The sequence below is a fragment of the Cyberlindnera jadinii genome, assembly GCF_001661405.1.
Source record: "Cyberlindnera jadinii NRRL Y-1542 unplaced genomic scaffold CYBJAscaffold_7, whole genome shotgun sequence".
Taxonomy (NCBI): Eukaryota; Fungi; Ascomycota; class Saccharomycetes; order Phaffomycetales; family Wickerhamomycetaceae; genus Williopsis; species Williopsis jadinii.
Genome location: NW_017963658.1, coordinates 381,148 through 392,271, shown reverse-complemented (window position 1 = coordinate 392,271; position 11,124 = coordinate 381,148). Strand labels below are relative to the sequence as shown.

The following is an 11,124-nucleotide window of genomic DNA, read 5'->3' as shown; positions in this document are numbered from 1 at the left end:
CTCACCACCAACAACTCCCCGGCTAGCTCGCTCCTCCAACGGACTACAGCACCGCTCCGGCCGGCAGCCCTTATCAGCTACCTCCCCCCCCCGCCTAACAACCCCCCGCCGCCTAACAACCCCCTGCCCTTATCGCAACCCGGCTGAGCCCCAGCGTGCGCGCACCACCACCACCATGTGCCCACACCGGGGCTCCACCCCCGCCGGCGATTATCTCTTAACTACGTCTTACCTCCGCCGGAGCTCCGCTAGCTCCATCATGACACAAACCGCTTGTGATACACTATCTATGGCCCTTGTTTACATTCGAGCACCCAGGGCGCTAGCGCCACTGGGTATAAAAGGAGAGTCGTTTCCTCCCTCAGCAGCTCTATTTCCTCTGTGTTTGTTTCATCATCATTCAAACTGATTCCAGTGAGATATTAAGGTACCATCAACAAGCACACATTATGACCCCAGCAGCATTGACGGAGCACCAGGCGGTGCTCACCCAGACACAGCCAGCGGAGCTGTTATCACACACGCACGCCGGTGCGTGTGCGCACCACGAGATCAAGCTCGCCAACGAGCTGCCCGTCGAGGGCTTCAGACTCGCCACGTACACCAGCGACTCGGACGTGGATGCCTTGCCGATGAACTGGGGAGCAGCAGACCCGATGGCCAGAGGCCCCGTGGTGTGCTCCTGGTACAAGGACGGGATGGCCAAGCACAACGCCATCGGTGCGCACGCTGGTCCTTACTCCGTGTACCACGCGTTGGCCGTTGGCTCCAAGCAGCTGGACCCGAGCTACGTTGCGGACTACACGAACGCTGAGCCTGCCTTCAAGGTGAAGGAGCAGAAGCAGTGGGGCGACAGCGACAAGATCGTCTCCATGGACCCCTTTGGCCACTTGGTTCCGTGGTTGTTTGCCGACGTTGGTGCTAAGAACAACGTTGACATCAGACCAACGATCTCCATCACCAAGGCCCACATGCAGATGGCTGAGATGAAGGAGGCCGTTGAAAAGGGAAGACTGAGGGTTGATGGTGACGTTGTCATCAACTCCAACGGTGACTTGAACGTCCAGAAGATTGCCGTCGAGCCTGTCTGGTACTTGCCAGGTGTTGCTGAGAGATTCGGCATCACAGAGGCTGAGTTGCGTGAGGCCTTGTTCAAAGACACCAACGGTATGTACCCAGAGTTGGTGACGAGACCAGACATCAAGGTGTTCTTGCCTCCTATCGGTGGCTTGACCGTCTACATCTTTGGCGACGTTGCAGACCTCTCCAACCCAGAGAAGAAGTTGGCCTTGAGAATCCATGACGAGTGTAACGGGTCCGACGTGTTTGGCTCTGACATCTGCACGTGCCGTCCATACTTGATCTTTGGTATCGAGGAGGCCGTGAAGGAGGCTCAGAACGGTGGTGTGGGCCTTGTTGTCTACTTCAGAAAGGAGGGACGTGCACTTGGTGAAGTCACCAAGTACTTGGTCTACAACGCTAGAAAGAGAGGTGGTGACACCGCAGCAGAGTACTTCCACAGAACTGAGTGCATTGCCGGTGTCAGGGACATGAGATTCCAGCAGTTGATGCCAGACGTGTTGCACTGGTTGGGGATCACCAAGATTGACAGAATGCTCTCGATGTCCAACATGAAGCACGATGCCATTGTGGAGCAGGGCATTCCAATCATTGAGAGAATCCCAATCCCAGATGAGTTGATTCCACCTGATTCGAGAGTTGAAATCGATGCCAAGATCCATTCTGGCTACTTCACCACTGGTAAAGTGTTGACGAAGGATGAATTGAAGAACACCGTTGGAAGAACATGGAGCTGAGCTCTGTGTGGAGGGAACTGGCTTCGCCCGCAAGTTTACTGTGAATATCGTTATATAAACCATGGCAAAAGAATAAAAAAATGGATAAACGGATTGTGTAGATGTATGGCTGTATAGTGTATGGCTGTATAGTGTATTGATATATAGTGTATGGATATACAACATATAGCTATAACGTATATATAACGCACAGCTACTCACTCACTCAAAGAGGGTAACATCGTGTGTCTTCCAGTCCGGAGCAACGAATCTTTGCTCTCCATGGGTCTTGATCAAGTTGGTAACCTGGTCAAAGTCCTGCTGTTTCAGTTCAAAGACCTTGAGGTTGGACTCAACTCTCTCCTTATGAACAGACTTAGGCAGCACAACGGTGTTTCTCTTCAGCCCCCAGTTGATCAACAACTGTGCAATCGACACCTCATACTTGTCTGCAATGGCTTGTAACTCCTCGTCTTTCAGCAATGGCGAGCCTAAGGATCCCAGTGGGGAGTAGGCCTCGATCAAGATGCCATGTTCCTTACCAAACTCGAGCAGCTCATCCTGTGGCAACAATGGATGGCTTTCAACTTGGTTGACAGCAGGGACTAGCTTGGTGGTCTTTGCAGCAAGAAGCTCCTTCAGGTTCTTGACGGAGAAGTTGCAGACTCCAACTGCCTTGGTCTTTCCTGTAGAAGGCAGCTCTTGCAACTTCTCCCAGGTCTTTGTGAAGTGCCAGTCCTCATCCATGAGCACCTTACCCTCGTCATCACGAGGCACAGTCATGCCAGGATAGTCACCGTCGGTGACTTTGGCGACAAAGGCCACTGGCCAGTGCATCAGGTACAGGTCAACGTACTCCAGTCCCAATCTCTTGAGAGATGCATCCAAAGCAGCAGCTGGGTCTCTCTGCTGAGTGCTCCACAGCTTTGTCGTGACAAAGATCTCTTCACGTGGCACGCCGGAATCCCTGATGGCCTTACCGACCGGGATCTCGTTCTCGTAGATGGCAGCAGAGTCGATGTGTCTGTAGCCATCTTTCAAGGCACTTATGACCGCATTGTATGCCTCCTCCTCTGTTGATCTCCAGGTACCTAATCCCAGCTGTGGGATCGATGCCCCGGTGTTGAGCTTCAGCTCAGTGGTGGAATTCGTCAATTGAACCATGATTTCTCTCTGTATAGCGGCTTTCTATGTGTGGGATGATGGAAGAAGGGGTGAGAAGCCCAAGGAGGATGTGCAAACCGCGTATATTTATAGCTTACAGCTGGTATAATAGCAGCCGTACTGGTCAATACTTGGTGGGCTTAGTAATCACGATATTCTGATTATGTAAGCGCCGTGTCTGTGCTTATGTAAGCAATTGTGATGTGGTTTGGGCAGCATTTCCGTCCCCGGAGCAATCTTTCCGCCGGCTTTTCCCGCTTATTTTTTTCTCCCTTCCCTTCCTCTTCACTCTCCTACCTGTCTAACCACTGTGTTGTATTCATATACAGAAGACTAGACTGATAGCTGTGAAGATCCATGATGATAAGGCCAATGAGAGCTTGCATTGTAAAGAGATCACTGTCTACCGGCGTGAAGCGTGAGTTGTTTCTGTGTGTGTTGGTGGTTTCTCCGTGCTAACTGTGACTGTAGCGAATCAATCAGCATCAACTTCAACGTCGACATTAGCATCGTCATCGGGGGCAACCAATAACGATTCGTCGGCTCTACGGTTCTATGGCAACACCGGTGAGTCTGCGTCGTCTGCTGAGCGTATGCGTCAGGTGTTTGGAGGTCGTTTGGATGGTTCTGGCCGTGAGGCGTCCTCACGTCGTGATGTCAATGCTCCGAGGCTAATAGCTGGTGTGCTGGTTCCTCATAAGCCTATAGAGCCTGATAACTGCTGCATGTCAGGGTGTGTCAACTGTGTCTGGGAGCAGTATAACGACGATATCCGTGATTGGAGGAAGAAGCGTAACTTGGCTGCTGAGAAACTGAACCAGACTGAAGATATCTGGCCAAAGGACTTCGACCCTCCTCTAAAGGCCTTAGACTTCAAGAACGTACCAAGGGAGCTGAGATCCGCAAAGCGTAAACTCGGCTCAGGGAAGAGGTTGTCGAGTAGTGCGTACTTCCCAACAAAGGGTGCACCAGGTGCCCAGAATCTAAAGGCATCGAATGACGAAGATGTCGATGCTAACGATGACGAAGCTTGGGGGAGTGTGCCTGTTCATTTTAAAGTATTTGCAGAGACTGAAAAAAGAGTGAAGGCCAAGAAGCTATTACAAAAGAAGAAACAACTCGAGCAAGAGAAGGCTGCGTCTACAGCTTCCATAAAGGCTTCTAACTCTTGATGACACTTATGACCAATCGTACCATTGACCGATGATACTCAACTTGATGACATACAATGCATTTAATACAACTTTACAATGAATCTAAGGGAACGAAACACTAGGTGTAATTACTAAAAGTGATTGATATAAAAATATTCAAAAAATGAATGAAAGAAAGAAAGAAAGGCAGACGGACAAAGAAATTCGAAAAGGATGGAAAAAGAAGGAGTTCAAATGATATAAGAAATCAGAGTAAAGAATAACACTGATAGTGTAGTGCCTGGTATTGGTAAGGAAATGGCTGCATCCTTTGAGGAGCTGGATGAAGCAGCACTTGAGGCTGTGGCCGTAGACGTAGGTTGTGCCTTTGAAGTGGCAGTGGTTACACCTGATTGAGTGTTCACTTCGTATTCACTTGAGAAGGTAACGGTGGCATCGTCAACGACAGCACTCCCAGTATTGTATATGGTATAGTTGGAGGAGCGTGCACTGACATCCGACAATATCTCGCCAACTCTAGAGGCGTTGACACCGTACTCGATCAACTGCTTGATCTCATCAAGTTCTGGTAAATCGAAATCTGCACCGAAATCAGAATAGATGGCGGTGATTCTATCCGCATCACACTCTGGTGCCTCGGTATCTTCAATATCATCCTCATAGATGGTTGGGATTGTGGCGTTTTGGTATTGCTCTTGCAAGTATGGGAAGTCTTCCAAATAACTGATATCACCGTTAGAGCTGACTTCAACAACACCGTAATCGGACGCTTCTTGTGAGTACTCGTACACCAATCCACCCGAGAATGTGTTGACCAAGCCACCAAAAAGACCATCACCGATCTCATCAAAGGTTCTTGGGCTGTGTGTATTACAGCCAAATTCTGAAAAGATCAGTGGGATTGTGGTGTTTGCCAATGTAGAGTTCAACTTCTCATAACCAGAAGTTTGCCAATCGGATTGACCAGAACACCATTCATAAGAGTTCAACCCGAAGAAATCAGATCTTGACATGTCATCGTCATCACCGTCGATGTGACACTGCATGTACTCAAGGGTTGCTCTTCTCAAGTCCACACCATCCGCGGCGGAGTAACCGACTGGGATGGTTCTGTTTGAGTGTTTGGCAATGTACTGCTTCATATCTCTTTGGACGGCTCTAACATACTTCGGTGTGATGCTTGCATAGTCGTTCTGATCGTTAATGATCTCGTTACCACTAAAGAAGCCCAACACGTTCGGATAGTTCTTGAACGCCTCGATGAAGGTGAACACATGTGTCAAGTACTGGGCATTATAAGTGGACCATGGTTCCGCCCTGTTCAAATGCTGGCCGTATTCACCAGAGTTCACGTCGAGCAACACGTAGATACCAGCGTTGTTCAATATGGTCATACACTCGTCGTGATCCAAATCTGGATTGAGCGAATAGATTCTGACGGTATTGATACCCAACTGTTGAAAGACATATGCGTCTCTGTAGCACGTCTCTGGGTCCGAGAGCGCATCAACACCAGAGTCCGACTCGTAGCCAGAGGCTCCGCCAATCAAGTAGTCAATACCAGTGGCAAAATACGCCTTTCCTTGGACAGTGGCATCAGTGTTTGGCTGCAAGAATCTCTTCCCCTTCACTTGGATGGGAATAAGAGCATCAACAACTGGCACACAAAGCACACAGGCAATAGCAACGAGGGACTTCAACGGCAACATCTCTTTTCCTCGTCTTTTCACTCCAATTTGAGCTGTTCTGGTAGTGTTAAAAGGAGAAAACGATGGAGGAATGTAAACAAATGAAATTTGTAAACAAACACAGAAAAGCAGCACAAAGAAGAGGAAAAACTGTCGATTGGACAGAATTTTTCCGAACGCACACGCGCATACGAAAAGAAAAACCGTAAACACGAGACGCGTAATTTTAGGGTGCGGGCGACGCGCGCGGATGCTTTTGGCTTGTTGTTGCTGTGGGGACCCCTTGAGGGGTCCCCAGCGGCTACAAGGGGTTTTTTCCACTGCGCCACGGAGGAAGCGGACGAGGGGAGGAGGTGGGGGTTCGATTCTCTGCTGTTGCGCTGTGTGACATTGTTATCTAACTATGTGATTGGGATGGGAGTATGAGCTGTGCTCTATTCAACAAGTCTTGAGCCACTGGATAGGTCTTGTTGAGCTCAATTAGAGAGTGGCAGATGTACTTGACGTTGTTTTCAACCATGTATGCCACTTGTGGGGCTGCTTCTCCCTTTGTAGATGGACATTGCTCTATGAAGTGGAGTATCGAATCGGTGTAGTTATCTAGCATGAATTGGCCGTTATGCTGTAGTAGTACACCCAGAGTCTTTGTCATCTCGAAGATGTATATATCTGGGACATTTGCGCTGGGAAACTTGAACACCCGATCCAGCAGTTGTGGTCCATAGACAGCCAGGGGGAACCCATGGATGGAGATCTTGTTCAGCAGCAGCAGGAAGACTATGTCGTAGTCATAGGTGGAATCAGCTGAGAGTAGGGACTCTATGATGTTTGTCTTGAGCAGTGCTTCAACTTGGGACTTGCCCAGCAGTACTAACGTCTTCTTCAGGAATTTCAAGAGTAAGTCAGTGAAGTTCGTATAGTAACGGGAGTTTCTCACAGTTGCCTCGACTAATGAGGTAAACTCGTTGACAGAGTCCGCTTGGAATAGCTGGGATACAGTGTCAAACGATACAAGACCCTTCAAAAGGTGTAGTAGACCTTGGAATTGGACAGGGTCCACCAAATAGTTGTATTTCTTCAATGCTTGGGAAATGATTTGCGGGTCTTTATCCAAGATTTCCATTTTCTTAGAACTCGAAGTGATGTAATTACCAATGATGGTGAATGCCATTGATATCTTGTAACCATTTGTTTCGTCGTCAGAATGTATACCTTTTAAGAGGTACGATAGCATAACGGCGTTGTTGGTTGTGGGGTTTGCCGAGACGTTACCAGAACATGAAAGTACCACTCTCTGAACTCTCAGCTTATTAGGAAACTCCAGAGGATATAATGCTTCCTCGATGCTGAATAGATTCAACTGCACCTGTTTCTCATAGTATTCGTCTTTGAAATCCAACGACAAATCGCTAGTTAGTGACTCCAATATAGAGGAAAGATCGATCAACTGTTCTGTGAATTCATCCTCGTCATATTTGTTCCTCGAAGAGATAACAGAGATGATAAGGGACTCGAACTGAAGAACTTTCCTCGTCTCTGGTGTGAACTTCTTGTATGGAATCAGCTCTGCAAGCACAGATATTCCAAAATAGGACTTATCGTATAGAACATTCGTCATAATGGCATCAGTCATGAACGCCAATTGTTGCGCGATACCTGGAGAATCAACAATCAAGTTCTTCATCAGTACAAATATCAGGTTGTTCAGATCTTCGTAATCAAAGTTATCTCTGATATGAGCCTCCAAAGTCTTCAGAAAGCGTTCGTCGCCAACAACAACTGCCCTATTGTGATCTTCGTCAGCCACGGCATTTGCCAGCACTTTCAGCAATCTCACCGCCAAAGCACCGTGAGCTTCTGAACTGGATATTAGATACGACGCAGCTTGTACAAACTTGGCCAAATTCAGTGTAATTAGGTGATTCGATCTTGTTGAAGGGTCTCTCAACTTGACGAACAACTGGTCAAGTAAAACTTCAGCAGACTCCAAAAGAGCACCTTCCAGTTGCAACGATCCATCTATACACTGTGTTATGAAGGTGTCTAGCCCAAACAGAATCTGATCGAGGTCCAACTGTTCCATTATGTCCAATACGTCTTCCTTGCTCCAATGTTTCTGTCTTAGAAACCGTTGATGTATTTTTTCAACGCTTCGAGGGCGCTATGTACTGTACTAACTCCGCCGATAAATCCGCTTAAGCCCGGTGATAAGATATGAGAACACATTCAGCCTACTGAGCTTAACAAGATGTTCATAGTTAGACTGTGTGTATTGTGTCTAAGCATTGAGACATGACACTGCTCGTTTGGCTGGTTTGAAAGGCATGCATCTCCGATATGTGTCTATGGAGCCCATATACGTATACACACACCTCATGTTCAGCCAAACGGTAGTAACACAGGTCGCCGAGGGTATTGGCTTCTCATTTCATCTACAAACTCCATGGTTGAGCGTGAGTCTCGACTCGATGTCTCAGTGCATGCAGGCTTGATGTGTTCCTTTGTAATTAGTTTTAAGCAATTGTGCATACCTTGGTTGTGATGTGCTGCTAGGTGCCAATAATGCGCTGCTACAACCAATTTTATCATCTGATTTTAAGAGGCTCACATAACCACGAATAAGGACCGACAGCATACGAAGCATCAGTGCTAGTCAGCACAGTGCTACTCAGGAGCTCCCGACGCCTTTGTCCTCCATGCGCCTTTGTCTCAATGCAGGCTCACTTCAGATGTGAAGGTCATAATTAGTCCTTGCTTTCTTTAATGCATGTGCGTATTTCTCTGTCGAATTTGAATATCCAAGATACAAATACCATATACTTGAATGTTGATACCAATTATAAGTTTAGTGAACTGTATCTTCTTCCATATAGACTAATTATGCTTAATTGACAACACGTTACAGTAAATTGATTCAGAGAAACTTACCATCTTCTTCCTGATATCTTATCACCCAAAGTGAGCTTCTTGAAGACTTTCCAATTCCTGCCCTTGTTCATGTGCTTGTTACACTTTAACCCAGCAGTGACTTCCAAGCTATTTACGCTCATAAAATGCAAAAGTTCTCTTCCTGTTTCGGTAGATACGGTATGCGTCAGGGATAAATATCTCACATGGACAGCATCAGGCAGCTCAGCCAAGATCTTCAACCTTTGTGTAGTTAAGCTCACACTGAAGATGTCAATGTAGAATACTACTGCAAACTCCAATGATATAGTTATTGAAAAGGATGCAACCAAACATGTATGAGTAGCTCAATTGGCCTTTAAGTGCTCTAATTCTCGCCATTGTTAGTGTCAAGAAGCTGGTGAAAATGTGTGATGCGACGCTGATGCCATCGCCACTTGTTAAAAAGGCAGTAACTCTCTCAGTACAAACTAAGTAAGTGTACAGCAGCCTCTAAGTCTTAATGTAATAAGATGGCTCATATGTATATCTTCAAAAGGGCTTCGAAAGCCTGGATACTTGTATAGAAGGCTTGACACAGGCGTATACTATGTTCTTTTTACTCTTGCATGTATGGAACGTAGGATATCTAACAATGCTTAATCTCATGAAGCATTCATCAAAAGAGCACTGAGTGCAATACATGCGCTTACGTTGTATCGTATACCTCCTGTGAGATGCAGGGCTCATAAATTGGGACACAGAACGTGAGAAAGAGCAGATAACTCGATCTACGTGTGAATCATTGTCCTCAAAGCCCTTGGATTTCTAATCAAGGCTGTCACCCCCAAGGAGAACTCTCAATCGCTCAGATAAAAGCCGCATGTGTAGCCAACACTACGCTTCATCACCTTATATCCAGCTAATGACTCTAGTCTCGTAGATTCGGTCTCTAAGTCGCAACATGTGTGCCTCCAACGTGTACACCATGCTGAATTGCATTGGACAACGTTGACAATGTTGATATGCCAGTTCATGCAAGGCGAAATTAGTGTTTACCCTCTGTTTACTTATTCAGTTTTGCAGACAATACACCTTCATGTTGAAGAGGCTTTCTCCATTACCATATAAATACCACGCTGATGTCCGATTCTATGACTAGATGAGCTCGTTTTGGTTTCTGGATAAGTAAGCTCGATTTCTGAAATGATGAGGATAACTATTCATAGGATACTTATTCTCCTGTTAAGCTCTTTTGTTGCCTTGTGTAAAGATGTCGATGGCGTTTTCACAGCCATCAGCTCGATTCAGAAACTTTCAACAGTTTCAGTAGCGAATATGGGTGACGGTCCCCAAGGTTTCTATGCTGTTGTGATGGAATGGGCAGTTGATTCGACAATGGCGCAGACAGGTGACTCCTTCTACTTGAGAATGCCTTACGTCTCTCAGGTTAGAATATTGGAAGATGACATGCTCACTAACAGCTTTGATATCTTGTTGGAAGATGGACAGACCTTTGCCTCCTGTGAAGTTGATCAGGCTGGTCTTCGCTCTCTGGAAACTGTTATTTCTTGTGAAATGACAGTAGATATAAATAGCTACGAGTCCCTGAGTGGTACGCTTTCCTTCACTATTGTATTTGAGGGTGGTCTGAGACTTGAGACGGCTGCAGCTTCATCTCATTGGGAAGTGGGTACCAACACGGTGACTTTCAATGGCGATCTCACTAAAGAGGTACAGTTTGAAGCAGCAATTCCAGATATAAGCATTGCTGTCGTCAGAATTAATATGAGAGGTGACACGCTCTTTTACTTCACTCCTGAACCGTATATGTGCTCAGGAGGAGGAGCAAGCAATGGAAGTTTACAAATAAGGACTACTGAGTTGAATTACCCAATTATTGAGGAAGACATTCAACTTTACTATACAAGAGGTTTGACGGAACTGGGATATCCAAAGGATTTTCAAGCTCTTGAGATCTCTTCTTCCGAACTGTCACCTAACAAAACTGTCCTAGACCTCACATATGGTGCTGTTCCAGCAGGTACTCGGATCTGGGTCAGTGGTTTTCACACAAGTATAGGAGGAAATTACCCATTGTACGCAATGGTTTTCAGAGTTAACTTGGAATGTACTAACCCAGATGTTGAAGACTCTTCCATTGGATTGACTGTGAGTGTTTCTCCAAGATCGGATAGTCCCTCGGGAGATGGAGGTGGAAGTCAAAGTAAGTACGAGTCCTATATTCTATCCAGTAATATTACTAACTACTAGCGTGAAGGAAGGAGAACCACTACAATCACTCAAATTACAAGTGAGTGTACTAGCGCAACATCATATCAAACTGGGGAAAACATTGTGACTAAAGAGATTATCGAGCCACATCCGGACTTACAGTGTGATATCGAGACTACTGAGGAAACATCTGAGGAGACT

The 11,124-nt window shown here is 46.4% G+C and overlaps 6 protein-coding genes across 6 annotated transcripts in view; 3 read left to right on the top strand and 3 right to left on the bottom strand.

Moving 5' to 3' along the window:
- The first annotated feature begins 286 nt into the window (after positions 1–286).
- Positions 287–1,902, top strand: CYBJADRAFT_167927 (uncharacterized protein). The gene has a single exon (XM_020215144.1). It carries the CDS (start codon positions 450–452, stop codon positions 1,815–1,817), a length of 1,368 nt encoding a protein of 455 aa, XP_020070397.1. The 5' UTR covers positions 287–449; the 3' UTR covers positions 1,818–1,902.
- Positions 1,903–2,018: 116 nt separating this feature from the next.
- CYBJADRAFT_167926 (Aldo/keto reductase) lies at positions 2,019–2,960 on the bottom strand (the record flags this gene model as incomplete). The annotated part of the gene is made up of 1 exon (XM_020215143.1): positions 2,019–2,960. One exon carries the CDS (start codon positions 2,958–2,960, stop codon positions 2,019–2,021), a length of 942 nt encoding a protein of 313 aa, XP_020070396.1.
- Positions 2,961–3,332: 372 nt separating this feature from the next.
- On the top strand, positions 3,333–4,132 carry DPC25 (Dpc25p; the record flags this gene model as incomplete). The annotated part of the gene is made up of 2 exons (XM_020216451.1): positions 3,333–3,378; positions 3,432–4,132. 2 exons carry the CDS (start codon positions 3,333–3,335, stop codon positions 4,130–4,132), a joined length of 747 nt encoding a protein of 248 aa, XP_020070395.1.
- A 212-nt stretch (positions 4,133–4,344) lies between these two features.
- On the bottom strand, positions 4,345–5,823 carry GAS3 (putative 1,3-beta-glucanosyltransferase; the record flags this gene model as incomplete). The annotated part of the gene is made up of 1 exon (XM_020212727.1): positions 4,345–5,823. The coding sequence occupies one exon, from the start codon at positions 5,821–5,823 to the stop codon at positions 4,345–4,347; it is 1,479 nt and encodes a 492-aa protein (XP_020070394.1).
- A 376-nt stretch (positions 5,824–6,199) lies between these two features.
- On the bottom strand, positions 6,200–7,885 carry BEM4 (Bem4p; the record flags this gene model as incomplete). Its single annotated transcript, XM_020213711.1, has 1 exon — positions 6,200–7,885. One exon carries the CDS (start codon positions 7,883–7,885, stop codon positions 6,200–6,202), a length of 1,686 nt encoding a protein of 561 aa, XP_020070393.1.
- Positions 7,886–9,894: 2,009 nt separating this feature from the next.
- CYBJADRAFT_190368 (uncharacterized protein) overlaps positions 9,895–11,124 on the top strand; it is a gene marked incomplete at both ends in the record, with an annotated part of 2,412 nt that continues 1,182 nt past the window's right edge. Inside the window, 2 exons of the mRNA XM_020217372.1 lie at positions 9,895–10,915; positions 10,970–11,002. Coding sequence (XP_020070392.1) covers positions 9,895–10,915; positions 10,970–11,002 — 1,054 coding nt within the window. The remainder of the gene's footprint in view (positions 10,916–10,969; positions 11,003–11,124) is intronic.

Coding starts and splice junctions, on each gene's coding strand:
- CYBJADRAFT_167927 (XM_020215144.1), top strand. CDS start 450: ATGACCCCAGCAGCATTGACGGAGCACCAGGCGGTGCTCACCCAGACA.